The sequence below is a fragment of the Dendrobates tinctorius genome, unplaced genomic scaffold (genome assembly GCF_039654945.1).
Source record: "Dendrobates tinctorius isolate UK_male_01 unplaced genomic scaffold, ASM3965494v1 ptg000022l, whole genome shotgun sequence".
NCBI classification, from domain to species: domain Eukaryota; kingdom Metazoa; phylum Chordata; class Amphibia; order Anura; family Dendrobatidae; genus Dendrobates; species Dendrobates tinctorius.
In genome coordinates this window covers 19,341,506-19,362,551 of record NW_027361690.1, presented here as the reverse complement: position 1 = coordinate 19,362,551, position 21,046 = coordinate 19,341,506, and the positions used below count along the sequence as shown (strand labels likewise).

General features: G+C 42.7%; 1 protein-coding gene across 1 annotated transcript in view; it reads left to right on the top strand.

Annotated features, from left to right (window-relative positions):
- Nucleotides 1-21,046, top strand: part of FBN1 (fibrillin 1) — a 373,121-nt gene that overhangs the window by 330,076 nt on the left and 21,999 nt on the right. The window contains exons 59-64 of the mRNA XM_073568456.1: nucleotides 896-1,021; nucleotides 1,201-1,323; nucleotides 1,657-1,773; nucleotides 5,386-5,514; nucleotides 12,737-12,856; nucleotides 17,802-18,033. Coding sequence (XP_073424557.1) covers nucleotides 896-1,021; nucleotides 1,201-1,323; nucleotides 1,657-1,773; nucleotides 5,386-5,514; nucleotides 12,737-12,856; nucleotides 17,802-18,033 — 847 coding nt within the window. The remainder of the gene's footprint in view (nucleotides 1-895; nucleotides 1,022-1,200; nucleotides 1,324-1,656; nucleotides 1,774-5,385; nucleotides 5,515-12,736; nucleotides 12,857-17,801; nucleotides 18,034-21,046) is intronic.

The following is a 21,046-nucleotide window of genomic DNA, read 5'->3' as shown; positions in this document are numbered from 1 at the left end:
TAGCATTATTATATTGTTAATGACAGTTCATTTCAGTCTGGATTGATATAGAGGTCACTTCTGTGCCTTAGAAATGTGTTACCTCTGCTGTTCCCTGCCTGTTCGTCAGAGCCTCTTCTTCTTTTCCCCATCCTGAGCCTCATCTCTCAGCCTGTTCACTCCAGGTCGTGACATTTCTCCATGACCAGAACTCCGTGGTTACAACATGTCGCACGTAGTGATGTTACGGACACGCAGTGACCGCTGAGGCTTGGTTGTGCCTGGAGGTTCCAGCCTAGAATGAACAGGCCAGAGTTGTGACTGCAGAAAGAAGAGGACCTGAGAGTGGGCAGCAAGCAGCAGAGGGTCAGAAAAGTAGTAAATGGTGAGGATAGTATAAGTTATGTTTTTGCCTTTTAAACTTTTGCCGACTGTTTATGGATCATCAAAATGGGACTATTTTACTGATTATGCACAAAGCAAATTTCCAACAATCAGTATACTCAAAAATGAGGATTTTTTTATTTAACCAAATAGAATTCAATGATACTATTATAACCATGCTCATCTGCAGCTCTTTTCACGAGATTTACATAGCTCCAGCATATTTCTTGGAGCCTGATGGGTAAGTGGGTTAAAAACACATGGTCCAATGGAGCAGTCAATAGTATGTGCAGTGACGGAATATTGATACAAACCGCGCAGTAACCAATGCAGATGATCCACAGTGATGCGATGAGGGTAGCAAGGACACCTGATCGGGCTGTATGTGGAACATAGGCTGGGACTGCAGCTGTAATATTACGATATGAAAAAAATTGTTTTTGTGGATCAGTTAAAGCCTTGGATATTAGGAGCTAGTCTGTTTTTATTAAAATGAATGTATGTGATCAACATTTTTCTTCTATGTTTTTAGATATAGACGAGTGCCATGTCCTGCATGGAATCTGTCGGAATGGACAATGTATCAATGAGAGAGGCTCATATAAGTGTGAATGTAATCCTGGCTATATTCCAGATGTGACTGGCACGTCTTGCATAGGTATGCCCTCCAGACAGACACTAGTGCCAACTCATGGTCCAGTCCCACAGTATAGGAGAAGCGCCTCCATGGGTGGTGGGGTTTGTTCCGTTATGTCCTTCTACTGGGGATATTTGGCGCATTCTGCTGGGAGGGCCGCATTGTGTTAAGCTTTCATTAGATTTTCTTTTTTCTTACAGACCTGGATGAATGCACTCAGTCTCCCAAACCCTGTAACTTCATCTGTAAAAATACTGATGGCAGTTTCCAGTGTTCCTGTCCTCGTGGCTACGTGTTACAGGAGGACAGGAGGAGCTGTAAAGGTAACGTTCAGGTTACATATAGACAATTACAAATTTCATGCATCTGGACATTATTTATGTTTGCCACAAAGCTAGGACTGCAGTCGATTGTTACACAGAACGATAGGACATTATTAATCTAAAATATTTTCCTTTATTTTGGATAAAAAATTGAAAATTTGTTGGAAAAGTGTTCACTGTTTTTAACCATTTTCGGGCGTAAAATCCAACAAGGCACAAATAATACATTTCTAATTCTGGATAAATGATGTGAATAAATAAATGATTTAATTAAACAATATCCATCCAGATAAGGGAGATATAGAACTTTAATATGTGTATATTTCTACTCAGACCTTGACGAATGTGCTACCAAACAACACAATTGCCAGTTTATATGTGTCAACACAATTGGAGGATTCACATGCAAATGTCCTCCCGGATTCACCCAGCATCATACTGCTTGTATCGGTAAGTGCATGTAGATAAAGTCTGGTTTCCATACACCATGATACTAATGCCAGAAAAGAAGGCAAGATAAGAAATATATACTGTATATTAATAGATTTGAGGAATTAGTGCTCAAGGTTTTTGTTAGGCTTTGACTTTCCGTTTGGTGTTTCTGTTTTGAGGAACAGAAAAATGTAATAATGCAAAAAAAGGATTCAGGGCATAACTGATGCAAATGGAAGCAGAAGAACCCCTCTGATAATTATGGAGTCTGTCTGGGTAACATTATGTGTCAGTTTTTGCAACTCACAGGTTACCGATTCATCAAAGCTTGCATGTCAGAGTAAAAAGCTTTGAAAAGTCACAATATTTTTACACAACACAAGGCTGTGCCAAATGTTTGGTGAATTTGGGTGTTTTTATACCATTTTTGCCTGCACTTGAAAAAATTGGTGGAACTGGGACAGAATGAGTCGTGACATTGCTTGGTGACCCCTGCTCGTCAAAATATTTATGAGCTGTGGTATTCTTTATGACAGTCCATAACTGGAGTAAGATTTGTGGCAAGATGCATGACACCTTACACCTTGCCTGGTTCATTAAGTGTTTCTTAATAAATCAGGCTCCTTGCACTCCAACTCACCCCCTTATCAAAGTGACATGCAAAGTGCCAGTCTTGATGAATGCGTCTTATCTTCCATTCTAAAACCAGACAGATTACAGAACCCGTAATAATTAATGGGGATACCCTGCTTCTGTTTATATCATTTATTCAGTAGAATATTTTTTACATTATTCCATTTGTCTATTCCTCCAAATAGAACATAGAAATGGAAAGTCAAGACAGAAGTGTGAATGTAGCCGTACTTTAGCCTTCTAAATTGATTTGTATAGAGCTGCCATGTTTAATGTCAGTAATATAGAATCTATTATTCTGAATGTTGTCTTTAGGGCTTCTGCACATAGTTGTATACAAGTTCCAGGGCGTACTGGGCCCACTATGGACCCATACAATGTTATAGCATACTTCGGTATTCCTTATTGAGGCAAGTTGTGTACTTTTGGATTTTTAATCTAAAACAGTTGCCGCATTTGTGGAGCTGCTATGATCTCATTTATTAGTTTAATATGTGTAGAAAATGTACTATGGATTTTTGGTTGGTGGCAAAGAACAGGAAGCTCAGAATTTCTCACATGAGGTTTCATGTCATCAAGTTCTTGTTTATTAATTGCCACAAGAACACGCGTGATGGAATACACTATTGTCACACTTAACGCTCCATTGTGGGTTTAAAGTTTGATTTCTGTTACTTATTAATTGAGCTTTGGAAACTGGAACCATAACATTTAAAGCTAAGGCGAAGACTAGGAACTTTTCTTTTAATCTTCATTAATAAAAAGGTTATACAAAAATACCAGTTCCACATTGTTAATGTACCCATATATTTTAGCGACTTATCTTAATATATATAACAAGGAAAGCTGTCTGAATATGGTAAAAAATATTTGTTACCGCATAAATTTACAATCACAAAATATATAATAATACATAATTACAGGTAGAAATGTGATTTGATCCCTAGGTGAAAAACAGGCTGGGGAACAGGTCAGGACTTGTGATAAGCAAGTATACTCGTTACTCAAGATTTCCCGAGCATGCTCGGGTGATCTCCGAGTATTTGGATGTGTTCACAGATTTAGTTTGTGTCGCCGCAGCTGCATGATTTCCGCCTGTCTGAATATGTGTGGGGATTTCCTAACAAACAGGCAATCCCCACATGTATTCAGGCTGGCTAGCAGCCACAAATCATGCAGCTACAGCGACACAAACTAAATCTCCAAGCATGCCCAAATACTCGGAGATCACCCGAGCATGCTCGGGAAATCTTGAGTAGTGAGTACATTCGCTCATTACTAGTCAGGACATAATAAGTTAAATACGTACAACTGAAAGTGGTATTTCCAAATCTTATGGTATCATAGGAACCATATGGATAATCTGGTGCCTATTTTCAATATAGCTATATAGAAAAAAAGAAAGAAAGAAAGAGTCTAAACGATGGGACAGTAATCCAGTGCCTATCAAATGGTAGCAAAGACTTGTGTTGAACGTATTGTGTATTATAACAATAGGTAATAATTAAAAAGAGTATTCACCCATTGTACTTGTTGGTCCTGCCTACTCCATGGCCACGTTCTCCCTGAGGAAGCGACATCGAAGAGAAACATGCGTTGAGGAACGTGACCGTGGAGTAAGCAGGACCAATAAATACAATGGCTGAATACTGTTTTTAATTATTACCTTTATAATACACAATACGTTCAGCACAAGTCTGTTACTACCATTAGATAGGCACTGAATTAATGTAATTAAGTATTATTATGTATTTTGTGATTGTAACTTTATGCAGTAATAAATAAACTTTGATATTTTTTGTATATTCAGACTCCAGCTCTCCTTGTTATAAATAATAAAAAAGAGTCATTTTTTAAGCATTAGAGGAATGAATAGAGGAGAAGTATATCTAAGAGACTGATGTTGTTTTCTGACATTCTGTATGACAAATAACCATGTAGCCTCATCATCAGCTGGTTGAGCTGTGTTTAACTATTTTTTTTAGAGACGAGATTTCAGAATCTCAGACATTTTAGTAGTTTTAAAGGGTTTATCACACACATCAATAACCTTTATCCATAAGAAAGGCGATAACTGTGTGATATGTGGGGGTCCAAGCACTGGAACTTCCAACAAATGGAAGAATGAGGATCTCATGTCGCCAATGTGAAAAGAAGAATGGTAACTGCCACTTCATTGACTGCCTATGTGAGTGGTGGTCGCTTGTGCAACTACCACTCCCATTAGCCCATAAAATGTAATTGAGCAGCTCTAATATATGCGCACAACTGCTCTATACACGCAAGATTTTGAGACCACCGCTATTGGGATTGGTGGGAATCCAAGCAGTTGAATTGTACATTTATCACCTGTCCTACCATACCTGATACATCATATTTGAGGAATAATCTCAACAACCAACTAATGAAACCTAACAAGTTGGCCTTGATTACTAGGAGTAGTGCACTGACAAACTTACGTTTAGTTTAGTTGTCCTGCTGCTTCTTCTAAAGTTTTCTAAGGTTTGAGGAGCCCTAGCCTTGTTTCCTCCACATCTGCTGTGAGAGGACTATCTGGACCTATAATAATGACATGGTCAGGCGGTCCTGCTGAATTGACCAGTTTGGCTGCTATTAAGCTATGGGCACCTTTAGTAGAGACCTTGCTGGCAAATTTCATTGTTATATAGCAGAGCAGGTGCAAAGTTGACCATTGACCATTAAGAGGTGAGAAGGTCATTATTATTAATTCCATCTCAGTCATCTCGTTTTGCTGAGTTATATTCTGAGATCCATACACTGGCGGACACTGACAGAAAAGAAGCCCTGTGCAAGAACAATATATGGGCCCTTTGCAGCCCAAGAGCTCCTAAAAATGCGAAATTGCACCTGCTTTAAAGGTAGAATTGGGCCCCCTTACCTCTTGGGCCCCTGTGCGGTCACACAGGTTGCACCAATGATGTGTGCACCCCTGGATCCATGTCTAAATCATTGTTTTTTTCCTCCTATATACTTTAGATAACAATGAGTGTGCCTCAGAAACGAACTTGTGTGGCTCTAAGGGTGTATGTCAGAACACTCCGGGAAGCTATACCTGTGATTGCCAGCGTGGATTTGCACTTGATCAGAGTGGAGCAGGTTGTGAAGGTACAGGAGCTACTTCATGCTGGAAATATATTCACATAGATCTACTCCTTACAGTTACACTGCTATATAACTCCAGAATTAAAATGCCTAAGGTGGCCCACCTAATTATGGATACATTACTAGCTTTACTACTGAACAAACATTGGCAAACTTCCGCTAATGCAAAACACTTTTTTAACTATATGAATTCTCAACATTTTCTTTTCTTGCTTGGAAACCATCAGCAAGCAGTCTGAATGCTGCTGACACATCCGTTTTTCTAATCAAATATTTATGAGTTTATGTCTATGGCGTATACAATAGGGAGGTCTGTTTGAGTGAATGGGCCTAGTTGGCTCATTAACACTTTAATTCCCTCATGCTCATTAATGTAGTATATTCCCATAGCAGATAAACTCCCTGGCCAAGACATCGTGACTTATTGACTCTCACCACTGGCAGCTTATTCTTGGGGCATATGCCCTGACTGTCCTCACTATGTCCCTGCCCGATTATAACCATACACTTATAGTATACCTGTGTTAATAAGATAAGATATAGCTGGAATACATATTCTAAATAGAGACACAGCTAATAATAATCTGCATGTGTAGGATATATTGCATGTTAATGATTTCCAAGTAAAAACAAACTAAAAAAAAGGTTATGTTACAAAGATATCAGAATATATGTTTGCAGTTTATACCCAAAGAAAGTCAAGTGATTTGCATACATTCTCACTAGACATGTCCGGACTAAAAGCAATTGCATTGAGTGAGCTTGTGAATGTCTAGTTGGCACGTGACCTCATTTATGCAAAGCACATAGAGTGACTGCAGACTTATACCCAAAGGCCAGAGAACCCCTTTAAAGGGAAGCTATCATCAGAAAATGACCACTTGTTTGAGTCAGGTTTTTATGTTAAATGTATTTTAAAAATAAAAAAAAGATGTCAATGTTTTTTTCATATAGCAACTAATAAAATAGAAATTCTGTATTTTTCACATTGGCCACTATTTTAGACTAAAGGCCCCGTCTCACTAAGCAATCTCGGTAGCGAGATCGCTGCTGAGTCACAACTTTTGTGACGTAACAGCGATCTCACCAGCGAGATCGCTGTGTGTGACAGCGATCAGCGAGCGGCCCCCCTGCCGGTATCGCTGATCGCTGGAAGAAACCTCTGGACGTTTCTTTGGTCGCTGGTCTCCCGCTGGCCAGCACGCATCGCTGTGTGTGACAGCGGGAGACCAGCGATCAGGTGTAAAAAAATAATTAAAAAAAATAAAAAATATAGTTATTCTCACCTTCCGATGTCCCGTTCAGCCATCCTGCCTCTCTCCACGCTCCGGTCCCAGTGATCCTTTGCACGAATGACCGCGAGACTTTGTTATCCCGCGAGACCGTGACATCTCGCGGTCATTCGTGCAAAGGATCACTGGGACCGGAGCGTGGAGAGAGGCAGGATGGCTGAACGGGACGTCGGAAGGTAAGAATAAATATATTTTTTATTTTGATACTATTTTCTACAGCGATAGCCAGCGATGCCGGGCGCTCGGCATCGCTGTGCTGATCGCTGGTGAAGCTGTCTGTGTGACAGCTCACCAGCGATCACATAGCGACTTACCAGCGATCCTGACACCTTCATATCGGTGTCGGGATCGCTGGTGAGTCGCTTAGTGTGACAGGGCCTTAACTTAATTTTATTTCAGGAAATCCACATGTACATTAGCCACATTAAACAATCTTTGACCCTATATTTTGTATTCAAACACCTAATGAGCCTGTGAAAAGGTCATTATGAAGGGATGGGGAGCAGGGTCATCTGTGACATATATACAGTATATATATATATATATATATATATATATATATATTATGTGGTGTAGTGACCACTATGTCCGCTAGGGGGCGCTATGTGGGTGGCCCAGGACGGGCCTACAGGCATATCCATTGTGGTAATGGGTATAGGATGCTGAATGACTGCTATGTATCCCAAGGTAGGTGGCCTTGAGATGCAGGCTCGAGTATTGATCAGCAGAGGTACTGCTGATGTTTCCGTTACAATGTGTCAGGGAAGCCTGTGTGTGGATGTGTGTAATAGGACCTTTAGTGAGGTCATAGCCATGTGATCACCTGTGGGTGTGGTTATGGACCATATAAGGTACCTGAGGTCTGGTCACAGGAGAGAGAGCGCATGGATCTGATTGGGCCATGTGGAAGGTCCCGGCAGGCCTAGGTGGAGGAAGGTGGGCTACCTTCCTGAAGATCACGTGCTGAGGCTGCTGACCCGGTGAGGCCTATGTATGCTGGCTGTATGTGAGGAGGGATAAGCCTCCTGTGTTTTGCTGAGGCTCCAGGACTGAGCCTGAAGTAATGGACATTTTTATGTTCTTTTTTGCCTAATCTAGAGGCTATTTTTGGTGATATGCTGATTTATGGTTTATGACACAAATAAACCGCATGAACTTTAAAGGAACCTGCCTCTTGACTGTCTCCCGCTGCACCTGAGCGAGTATCCCCTACTTGAATGACAGCGCTATCTCACAATTGGTGACAGACTGCGGGCAGCGGTTCCAAGAAGCACAGGTTGCCGTGCTGGCGACTCTGAGCCAGGAGAGCAGACGGTCTGGAAAGTCTGTGGTATGCTGACCGGGGTCAGAGAAAGAAACTGTTTTGAGATTTGTGGGATACCTCTGAAGAGAAGAGGCGTCCAGGAACCTGTGTGGCTGACACCAGCAGGTAACGGACAGGAATCCTTGTGGTACTGACCAGGGTTAGTGATAAAGACTGTGTTCCTGGAGGGTTCAGTGAGCAAGCACCTGGTGAGGCGTGATTGTTGGGCAGTCTCAGGCGGAGATGGATGTCCTGAAGAGCACCCGCTGAGCACCTGGACCTGGTGAGGCCGGTGTGCTGGGAAACTCTGGGAGGAGGGTCCGCTCCCTTAATAGCACCCGGTGCGCCCTGTGTGTTGGACGGTCTCAGGTGGAGACGGTATGTCCTGAGTAGCACACAGACAGGACATGTGAGTTTTTTGTGGTGTGTTTTTTTTTTTTTTTCTTTTTCCTCTTTTTCTCTGCAAAACCTGAAGGTGATTGCTGTGGTTCAGAGAGGTCACGAAGGATTTTTTTGCAAGGCAGCTTCCTGTAACTCGGCGGGGTTACGAAGGTGACAAGTGGCTTCCTGTAATTCGGCGGGGTTACGAAGGTGACAAGCGGCTTCCTGTAACTCGGCGGGGTTACGAAGGGGACAAGCGGCTTCCAGTGGATCGGGGGGTCCACGAAGACGGCGCAGCAGGAGCTGCAGTGACACCAGCCGCTGTGTGTGAACAGCAGCCGGAGGTGCCAGTGATTTGTGACAGCAAGAGCTGTGGCAGTGCCAGAAGGAACCAGTGTGGTGTTGTGCTTAAAGGGCCAGTACCAGCCCAAAAAGACATAAACTGTACTGTGTGAACTGTGGCATAAGAAGTTCTGCAGAACAGACATGGGGAAATCCCGAAAGGGGGCAGTGGCCCAAATCGGAGTGGTAGCCCAAAAGGGGGTGGAGTCCCAAAAGGGGGCGGTGACCCAAATTGGAATGGTAACCCAAAAGGGGGTGGAATCCCAAAAGGGGGCAGTGACCCAAATTGGCATGGTAACCCAAAAATGGGTGGAGTTCCAGTAGGGGGTGGTGACCCAAATTGGGGTGGTTCAGGAATTGACAGCACTGGTTGATGCAGTGTGTCAGTATGAGTTTTGAGGAGTGCGGCATGGATTTTCCGGATAATGATGGGCCACAGGTGTGTACTGTGATGCTGCACCGGGAAGGAGCCTCTGGTCGGCTGGACTCAGAGAGTCAGGTGGCTCTGACAGGAACTCCTCTCGTTTTCTCTCTGACCGAGAAAAACATCAGGATTCGCTGTAAAGACGGAGTCACGGTGAACTATGCAGTAGACAGAGTAATGTTCGAGGGGACCAAAGGTGGTGCGTGCCAAGGGGACAGGATACCACAGGACTTAGTCTATGCCTTGGAGAGGGGCCGGAACTTTGTTTTGTTTGATGACATATGGTCAGACGATGGAGATGTTTCGACGGTGGGGCAAGCAGACACTGAGATAGTGGCGGCTCCTGACGTGGATAGGTCAGAGGTAGAACTGACCAGAAGAAGATGTACATCTGTCCAACTGATGGACCTGACGTCTCGTGACAAGACAGATAGTGGGCTGGGAGATGAGACGACTGGACTAGACACATTGGTGCTGGACGGTAACTGGAGGGTGCACTCGACTGGTGGGACTGACCCAGTGGTACCCTTTGACGGTATAATTAAAGAGGTAGTGGTGTGACACGTGCTGGCCAAAAGAGAGGAGGATCGTGAGATACAGCTGATAAAGGAGACAGTGGAAGAACATGTCGAACGGGAAAGAGTCCTAAGGCAAGCAGCTGAGCACAGAGTGGATGAGCTGGAAAAGGAAGTCTCTGAGCTCAGAGGTCACCTGTCAGCGTGTCAAACTATGAACAAAGCTATAGTGAAGGATATGGAGGTGCTCAGAGAGGCCCAAGAGAAGCATCAACAGGAGATTCTCCGGAGAGAGGATGAGCGTCGCTACCTGGCAGAGGAGCGGGATAAAGTTCTCCAAGAACTCGGAGGAGTAGTAAAAGGTCTTCTGTGGGAGAAGAGCTGGAACGAAGATGTACAGCGGCCGTGCCCGAGTGATAACAAGGCAGAACTGCCAAAGCCCATCTTAGAAAAGGGTCCTGAAGACTGTAAATATCAGGAAGATGGTGAGCCAATAGCTGCACAAGACAGTCACCCGGTCGTGGCAGATATCTTGAGGGAAGTGTCCATGGTAAACCCAGAGCCGTCTGTCCAGGATGAGAGCAAGTCCGCGACCTTCAAGTGCGTGATGGAGGTACCCGAAGACGTGCGAGAAGCATTTGCCAACGAGTGTGCATGAGACCTTTACAAAGGCAGTAAAGGCCTATAGTGTGAGCAGGGCACCAGAGACAGACCAGTTGGTGATACTGGCAGAAACGGAATACACAGAGAGAAGGGTGGCTGTCCTGAAGGAGATGCACCTACAATGTCTCCACACGAAACAGATGCTCGTGTTGCATAAGAGGAAAGCCGCTCGACGTCTGGAGCTTGCAAGGGAAGCTCAAAGTCGGCTGGACTTTGTGGAAGACATAATTCCAGTACCCAGAAATGTGGTGGGGAAAGTCGTTGGCAGACTTGGAAAGGTGATGCAGGAGATGGTAAATCGATCCAGTGTGAAGAGAGTGAGGATCCCACCTGCTAGGGAAATCCAAGTAGCTATTGAAGATGACATGGTTCCAGTCATTGTGGTTGGCTCGATAGAAAGCATTGGGAAGCTTCGCATGCTCCTGGAATATCAGGTAGCGTACCTGAAGGAGGTTAAGCAGCTAAGACAGGATCAACTGCAGATGAATAAGCAGATACAGAACGTCAGGTGGCATCCACCTCCAACCCAAGATGTAAGGACCCGAAGGGATCCTCCAAGGAATGAAAGGACAGGTTGTCGAAGGCAAGAACGTCAAGAGTCCGCAAGTGGCAGTTCTAATCTTAGTACCATAGGCATGAGACCCGGTGGTGGACATAGTGACAGAGAGTCAGACTCAGACCAGCCAGTTTGCCCAACTGGACGTGGGACTCATGACTGTACGAACCGGGAGAGCCGGCCAGTGAGAGAAAGGTCGGGTGACGGAGCGCACTGCAGACAGGTGGAGACTAAAGAGTGTCTGGTCATGCTAACGAACGTTGATGGGAAGGCCAAAGCCCAAGGCCGAGATACTGACCGCTGTGGGCGGGGGAGGCCTAGCGTAAATATGATGCAGTATGACTACTGAAACAGACGGAGATGGTCCTCTCAACTTGTAGGGCAAGGTGACATGGGTGCCCAGTCTCGAGATCCCTGGGTGATGTCATGTGTTCAACCCCACAAGTTTGAACAGAGGGGGGAGGTATGTGGTGTAGTGACCACTATGTCCGCTAGGGGGCGCTGTGTGGGTGTCCCAGGACGGGCCTACAGGCATATCCATTGTGGTAATGGGTATAGGATGCTGAATGACCGCTATGTATCCCAAGGTAGGTGGCCTTGAGATGCAGGCTCGAGTATTGATCAGCAGAGGTACTGCTGATGTTTCCGTTACAATGTGTCAGGGAAGCCTGTGTGTGGATGTGTGTAATAGGACCTTTAGTGAGGTCATAGCCATGTGATCACCTGTGGGTGTGGTTATGGACCATATAAGGTACCTGAGGTCTGGTCACAGGAGAGAGAGCGCATGGATCTGATTGGGCCATGTGGAAGGTCTCGGCAGGCCTAGGTGGAGGAAGGTGGGCTACCTTCCTGAAGACCACGTGCTGAGGCTGCTGACCCGGTGAGGCCTATGTATGCTGGCTGTATGTATGTGAGGAGGGATAAGCCTCCTGTGTTTTGCTGAGGCTCCAGGACTGAGCCTGAAGTAATGGATATTTTTATGTTCTTTTTTGCCTAAGCTAGAGGCTATTTTTGGTGATATGCTGATTTATGGTTTATGACACAAATAAACCGCATGAACCTTAAAGGAACCTGCCTCTTGACTCTCCCGCTGCACCTGAGCGAGTATCCCCTACTTGAATGACAGTGCTACCTCACAATATATATATATATATATATACACACTATATATATCTATATGTTGGGGCTATATATAAGAAAAAGTATTGCCCAAAAATTACATGTAATGTAAAAATCTGTGTTCTCATGATACAGTAACTTTCCTTTCAAACAGTGCAATCTCAGATTGATCTTGCCAATTCTATGCCTTAGAGGCGGCCTAGGGCTTGAGGACATGAGCAAGGGATATCAGCGATATCTCTACTTGATAGTTGGAACAGGAGTTGTTCTTATTCTTACGTTAGCCAAAGGAAACAGCGCTGTTTATTTTTGCAGGAGCTCTACTCTCAGTTATGGGATGGTGGCTGGTACGCTGTAGGGTCTTGTACAAAGTGGCCATGTAGATATATCGGTTAAAAACCATCTGGCTTCCAAATAATCATAAATATTTGTTTTGTCTTGTATGTTTGTGTTTTTTTGTTCACGATCTGCAATTACAATTACGAGGAAACGGCTGTTCTAAAATTTCAGTTTATTTTTATATATTCTTCATAGTTGTATGAATTGTTTAAATAAAGACAGCACTGTGTATTCATCAAGTTCTGAAGTATATTGAAATATATAAAAATATTTCATTTTTCTGTTAACTAGATGTGGATGAATGTGATGGAAGCCATCGCTGTCAACACGGATGTCAGAACATCATAGGTGGCTATAGGTGTAGTTGTCCACAAGGCTATCTTCAGCATTACCAGTGGAATCAGTGTGTGGGTGAGTATCCTTCCTTCGGATTTTGATAATTTAGTTATTAAGCACTTAGTTTAAAGGCTATATCCGAGACTTAAAAAAAAATGTCCCTAAGCACTAACAGGCATATAGTTGCTACCTATCTGCCTGTTATGCCCGACGCCGTTCTCCACCGTCATAGATTTCCGCTGCAGTCACATCATCAGAGCAGCTTTTTCTTTTCCTGTTGACAGGGCAGGATTACTGGTGTCATAATGATTGACATCCGGCTCCCCGCTGCCTATTTGGGAAAATCTGACTGTCAATCAGCATGACGCCAGTAGTCCCTCCCTGTCAACAGGAAGAGAAACCACTGCTCTGTTGACATGGAGCAACTGAGTCTCTGGCAGGCACAATAAATGACTGGCGTCTGGTACAACAGGCAGATAGTTACCTCTGTAAGCAACTACATGCTTAGACACATTTCTTTTTTTAAGTCCTGGATATCTCCTTTAAATATAGCCAGTCAGTGGTTATTTAACTGCATAAATCATGCGGTGTAAACCCAGCAGGCCAACCAGAATTCTATGTGTACTGAATGATCATTAATAATACATATAAAAGTGAGATTTACGCAAAAGAGGCCCCAAATATTCTGCAATAACTCTCACTAGGACAAAGTAATCTCAATGAAACAACATGCAATATGCTCCTCAGTATATGGAGCTTCAAATAAGCCAAGAGACCCCAGTGCCGGAACGATAAGGTAGGTACTGGACAGCGTCACAAAATCATCCGTGTGTGAGTTGCTGAAAATCCCTTTGCCACTCACCAAAAACCATTCCATGATCAAAAAGTCAGTGTAATGTGCGCAATGTCTCAGTCGCACATCACAGGCCCCATCTTGACACCACCGTGAACTAATGTATACCTGGAGATTTTTTAACAGTTTGAGAATCAAAAGGATGATCATGAATTAACAGAAAGTTACTTGCAGCAGGATAGAGCAATATGTGACACATTGGCAAAGAGCATGGTTTACATTTAGTCCGTTTTTGGCAACAAGGTGATTTGAGAGAGGCTTTTGTCGTTCGTTGGATTTGACACCACCAGATTTCTTCCTTTGGCATATGCACAAAGGGAAAGTCATTCAGAACATGCCTAGCATTGAGGAAAATTTGAAGGAAAACATCCAATGTGGAATTTTTGCTATTCCCCTCCATAGCTTGCTGATATCTTTAGGAACGTGGATCACCACAGCAAAAAGTGTTGAGAATAATTGGGGAACGCGCTTTCTTACAACTGCTGTTACCTGATTATCGGTCTATCTCAACAGGCCGACATTCCCCTCACGTATGAGCAAAATATTCTTTCGGCATGTGCGATGATTTTTAAGCAGACTTAAAAATCATTGTTATGAGCAGCACATCGTCCTGTGTAAACTAGCGTCCTACCGATAACGTGATATTCTATGCTACACAGTCCATTCGTATTAACAATCTGTCTGCCGATTTCTGGTCGGCTTATCTAAATAGGCCAGAAGACCAGTGATCAGCTTGCATATAGCCATTCAGTGGCTATTTATTGGCATGGATCTTCCTTGTAAACCCAGTTGATCATTAATGCAGTAATTCTGTGCACATAGAATACCATGTTATCGGTAGCACATCACCTGTAGACTCAGAATGATGTGCTGCCTATAACAATGATTATTAAAGGGGTTGTCCGGGCTTTTCACATAATCTCAGTGCATATCTGGGCTGCAGAATGATGACAATAAGTAAGTTACCTTCTGTCACCAGTTTGCAGGGTTTTCTAGATATCAGTGTCTTGCTTCTGAGCAGAACGTCCGGGGGGGTGTGTTCTGGCATTGAAATGAGAACTGGTCGTTTCCTCCTCCTCTACTAAAAACCTGCCCTCTATAGCAACAACCCCACCCTCCATAGCAACAGGCCCTCCCCATCTACATGAACAAGCCCTCCTCACACAGTAACAAATCCTCCCCTCTAGCAGCCTCAGTACAGAGAGCAGAACCACCCAGCTGCTCCTCCCCCAGACACACACTGAACAGTGATCTATGGAAAGTGAAACTCTAGTGAGGAGGGAAAATTGTCCTGTTTTTAGTAGAGTAGGAGGAAACGACCAGTTCTCATTTCAATGCCAGAACACCCACCCCTTGGACGTTCTGCTCAGAAGCAAGACACTGATATCTAGGAAACCCTGCAAACTGGTGACAGAAGGTAAATTACTTATTGTCATCATTCTGCAGCCCAGATATGCAGTTTTCCATTTTTATTTAAAAATAACAAACACAGTTATACTCACCAAACGCCTATTCTACCAAAGCCTTTGTCTCTTGTAATAAACCAAAAATAAAAAAAACACAATGTCCTTCACCTGTCCGTCATTCTGTCCCACGCCGTAATCTATACTTTGGGTGATAAATAGTTTTCAACCTGAATGGTGCCAAGATGCGATCGTCCAGGCTAAGAACCACTGATGAATGAGCTGCTGCAAGCGCAGCATCATTGACCAGCGGTGACTTCATCGAGGTTCCTGCCGGTCAGTGAGGCTGAATTCCCAGTTGGGCTGAACTGCAGTGGCCTCAGCACCGTTGGAAAAAGTCAGTAATACGAGGTCACCGCAGTTCAAGCTCAGTGTCCTTACAGCCCATCACCATGAAACATTCTGATGTCCTAAAACAGGTAAAGAGAATATAATAGTTTGTGAGGTCATGAAGGAACCCAACGTAATTGGTTAAGGTAACATTAGCTAATGTTAATGTTCATAAGTCTACCATCAGGTGGACACTGAATAACAATGGTATGCATACCAGGATTGGAAGGAGAAATCTACTGCTCTCCAGAAAGAACATTGCTGCCCGTTGGCAGCTTGCTAAAGATCATCTGGACAAGCCAGAGGGCTATTGGAACAAAGTTCTGTGGACAGATGTCTGGGCAGTGGCCTCAGCAGGGACGTGAACTTCATGTGCATCTGATTTTCGTTAAAATGTATTTATACCTCACACAAAGCCTAAAAGAAGTTAACAAGTCTAAAACAAATAGTTGCACAACTTGCCAAGTCATAAAAAAACAACCAACGTGTCTTTGTTCCCCATGTAAAGAAATGCCTACCAATGAAAAAAACATGCACAAACATGTTTTGCTGTGGTTGGGGGAACGCTTGTGTAGTTTATAAGATACTTCTGTTACCCCCCCCTACCAGACTACTGCAGTCATCATGTGGCTTGGGAAAAGTCACATTTGTTTTGCAGTAAACAGAAGTAATCCCATTACAAATAATAGGAATTGTTTTATTAACGTCACATGTAATGCTGACAGATGTGTTTTGTGCCATTAGTTACTGAAGACATGTGTGTCACCATGGGTTCCGTTTGTTATTATATTTTTTAATAGGCGTAGAGAGACATCCTTTTCCCAGACAAATTACCACCCGTTGATGTTCTTTCTGCTGTCTAAAAGTATAATTAACAAAAGAAAAGTATCAGACATATGAAATTCATTTTTTTTATTTGTAAATGATCTATTTTAACAAACATTGCGAAGCCACAACTTATCCAGCAGCCCCAAGAGACAGTTACCAACAGTAATAATCTAAAATTATAAAGAAAAATAAGTGAATAAAACTGATTCATAAAACATGAAAGATGGTGTACCTGACTGAGTAGATGTGGGCCCTAGCAATGTGATTTTAACAAATAAGTAACTAGCCCGATAGGTTAAAAAGGGTGACGTTAGAAAAAAGGGACTAAGCAGGAAAAAAAAGAGGAGGGGAGAGAAAAAAATGGGTTGTCCAGGACATGATGACAGTGAAATGACTACTGTCTGAGAAACGCCTTAGCTAACCAGGTTTGAGAGTTATGCTAGATTTGAGCAATATCTTATAGCTTCTTGAAAACCAAGCAATGGTACCAGGTCTCGCTAAACAAGGAGATTGTGTTCATAACAAGGGAGACTCTGGGCCTGGCCACCTCCATGAGGAACGCAATAGCAATCACGATCAGCATTAATCAGATGATGAACGAGAGGGCACCTGTATGTTTGGATAAGAATGTCATCTTGATGCATTAGGGGGTTGGAGGCCTGTAAGTTTAAAGATAATCAATTGGACGCTATTCCAGAAAGGCACAAGTACACGGCAAGACCAAAAGGTATGGAATATGGTATTCTTCTTCTCCAAATATCTCACGCACATGAAAAGAATGGATGGTTGTACCCTGTGTAAGCTAGAAGGCACACAATACCATCTCCATAACATCTTACACCCACATTGCTAAAATCTAGAACTGATGGAGAACTTGTGGGAAAGCAGAAAAATCCTTTTCTTTTGACAGAGAAATATCAAGGTCTTGTTCCCTGTTCAGAAAAAACTGGAGTGTTGGAAGGTCCGGTGAGGGTGTAGGGTGAGACCAAACTCATGTTTAATAAAGAGAGTGTCTAATATGAAATTCATTTAACCAAGATTGTTGATTTCGGTGTTGTGCCATAAAAAAAATATGTTCTCATATCTGAAAAGAGGTTTGGGTCTCTTTGTTTTCTCTAAGAATAGAAAAAAAATGGGCTTCATTATACAGAATCGGAGCCACTTTTATCCATGGCCGGTGTCTGGTATTGTTGCTCACAATCATTTAAAATGAGTCTGCTGTCTAAGGACTACATTTTATGTGACAGGGCATATGAAGTAAACACTGGCCAAGTAGGCAGCAGGGGAGTGTCTCAGACTATCCAAGCACAGTGTGCCTCAGGTGGCTGGAGAAACATTGAGCCCTTTCAAAAATACAAGTAGGACCCCAAATCTGAAGATTGGCAGAAGAGCAGTACAAAAGGAGGGATAATGTAATATTATTCTATATTGCTTATCACATACTATATTAAATGTTATCCAAGGATCTGAGGGTCATTTTAAGTAGAAAGTCCCTAAAACTTGACTTGCTAGTGGTAATTTGTGCTTGTCTGTTGTTCCCTTGCAGATGAGAATGAGTGTATGAGCAGCATTGTGTGTGGAGGAGCCACTTGTCACAATACACTGGGGAGCTTCAAGTGCATATGTCCAACAGGATTTCAGTTCGAACAGTTTGGCGGCTCTTGCCATGATATCAATGAGTGCAGTTCTTCCCAGGCTCCATGTAGTTATGGCTGTTCCAATACAGAAGGGGGCTATGTATGCGGCTGCCCACCGGGGTACTTCAGAATAGGACAAGGGTAAGCATTATTCTTTTCATTTAGAACCCAGGAATGTCATCAGTGTTATTTTTGTACAATGAAGAAACTGATTCTTACAAATTAGTAGAACATAATAAGCTCCTTTCACTGACTGAAGATTAAAGAGGTTGTCCACTACTTTATCAGTGTTGACCTACCCGTAGGATAGGAGTCCGACACTTAGCACCCCCACCGATAAGCTGTTCTCGGTGTCGGAAACCGGAAATGCCCAATTGCAGGGGTGCTACGTCTTCTGCTAGTGGCCGCGGCAGAGTACTGCACATCCGCCTCCTATTAATTTAATTTTTCTTTCATTTTATATTTTGATAGATTGAACCTTTATGAACACAACAATACCAAATATATATATATATATATATATATATATATATATATATATATATTTTTTTTTTTTTTAAAGCGTAATTGAAACTGTTATATATGTTTTTAATATTTTTTAAAACTTTTTGAAACAGTTTTTTTTAGTTCCTCTAGGGAATTTGAACCTGTATTCATTTGATCACTTGCAATATATTTCTGGGTTTCACAGGCGCGGCAATATGTTGTGGAGCGGTTGTCAAGGCTTTTTGTTGGCTCCTTGAACTTTTCCTGCAGAGGAGCCAATGGGCGCTGGAATAATTGTGCCACACAGTCATTACATTTAAATGCTGCCATCAGAGATTGACAGTGGCGTTTAGATGATTAAACAGCAGCAGTCGGCACTAGCCATTTGAGTTAGCATCAGGTGCTGACTGTATAACACACCCGGCACCCGCCGAGTATGGAACAGGCTCATCTCCTGTGCATACTATGTTGGGAAGAATTTAAAGAGAACCTGTCACGTTGAAGATGTGGCCTAATTGCAGGCAGCATGTCATACAGTAGAGCGGGAGAAGCTAAGAAGATTGTTATACACTTTTGTAGGAAAAGATTCAGTAACTTTATTCAGTTAAACGGGTATTCCAATCTCCAACATCATATCCAATATGTGGTAGGTGTAATATTATAATATTAGCAAATACCCTTAATTAGACATATAGTATAGTTCTTCTGATACCATATGTCACTTTCCCCATATTAAGGGCATTGCAGTAGCTTAGGTATTCATATTTGCGATCACTCATATGGTGACCTCATATGGTGACTGTTTGTGGTCGTAACCATGGATACCTAAACTACTGCAATGCCCTGCACATGGGGGAAGTGACATTGCTAATCAGAAGATCCATACTACATTTATAATTGGAGGTATTTGCTAATATTATTATTATTACTACACTTACTACATATTGCGATAGGATCTTGGAGATGGAAATAGCCCTCTAAAACTCTTCTCATTCTTTTCTTTTAAGTCAAGTGTGCGATCCTACCAGCGACTGACAGCCTACAATGTGTAAGTGTTCAAACAGAGGTAGCGGTCAGTCACTGATAGCACCACCCACGTGACTGAAAAGTCCAGAATGAGCAGAGTAGTTGGTGGAAAATAAAGCACAGGTTATATTGCATATTTTCCTACAAAACTATACAGTGGCATGTAAAAGTAAACATTACTGTTATTGTGAACAGTTAAGCAAGTTGAAGGGCTAAAGTTACAGATGACTTTTTATTTTAAGAAAAAAAAAGGAAAGTGGGCCGATGCAAATGTTTGGGCACCCTCCATGGTTAGTACCTAGTGGCACCCGCTTTTGCAAGTATCACAGGTTATAAACGCTTTTTGTAGCCAGCCAAGAGTCTTTCAGTTCTTCTTTGATGGATTTTCATCCATTCTTTCTTGGAAAATTCTTCCAGTTCTGTGAGATTCCTGGATCGTTTTGCATGCACTGCTATTTTGAGGTCTAGCCACAGATTTTCAATGATGTTCAGATCAGGGGACTGCAAGGTCATTCGTCAAGTGATTGACAGCTGATATTCAGAGTCAGACATTTCTAGGAATGCTCGTTCCTGATTATCAACCAGTATACAGGCACCCTAAATCATGCTGCCTGGAGGTTGCATGGTATTGTCAATGAGATAGCCTGTCTGCCTTCCCTATTCATAATCTCTAAATGTTTCCGCATTTGATGCTGCCGTGATTCTATATTTCTTATTATAGTGCAATGGAGCAGCATGTATGGATTTATTGGATTGCAAAAGTTATGTTTTATATGTTCCTATATCAATCTATTTTATGGAGCACTTGATAAGGCTACAAAATAGGGGTCAATTCATTATTTGGGTAAAGAAAAATTAAAGGGAACCTGTCGTGTCCTTTTTAGCATCTAAACTGTCCCCATTGCGTTGTTAGTGATTCAGTGTGCATCACTATCACATTTTTTCATTAAAAATGGCGCTGCAGTGATGTGCCTAGATCACTTTATATAGTTATATCTTCCCTGCTCATTTAGTCATAGGGGTGTGCTTCATTTCATTCAGTCACGGCTGTCGCTACCTACGCAATTTTAATTACGTTTCCGAGGTTGCGGCGCTTTGAAAAATCCTACGCTTGGGTGTCGATTGGAGAGCCGCACATGCACATTATTTGCACAATTATTCAGTAATAAGCCCACTGCTTTGCCATGCATCTCACTCCTCATGCACCGCTATGTGCTACTAGTTTGAAGTCAAACCTTGGGTTCATTTTCATAATTAGCAAACTGGGGATACTGTCATTCATTCCTTACTTGTGGCACCTCACGTCCTAGTTATCAAGGCGCCCTTACAACAGGAAATGTTAAGCTATTACGTTATTGGGCTCTATGTGACCCCAGAAGTTTCATTTTACCAATTCTGAAATTATTTCTGAAGCTTTCTTTTAATCTAGTTTACGAGCAAAAGAAAAGCTAAAGATTTAATGAGACGCTGCAGTGTTCTGAATGTGGAGGCAGTGACGTTCCTGCTGTTGGGAACAATTCTCAGAAACTGCTCTTGGCACAAAAAATGTTTAATGCCACCGCCCTTGGAACAAACTATGTAGCGTAAGGGCTATGTCTCATGTGCTAGTGTTCTCCAACTTCTCAGTTATTGTCTATACAAA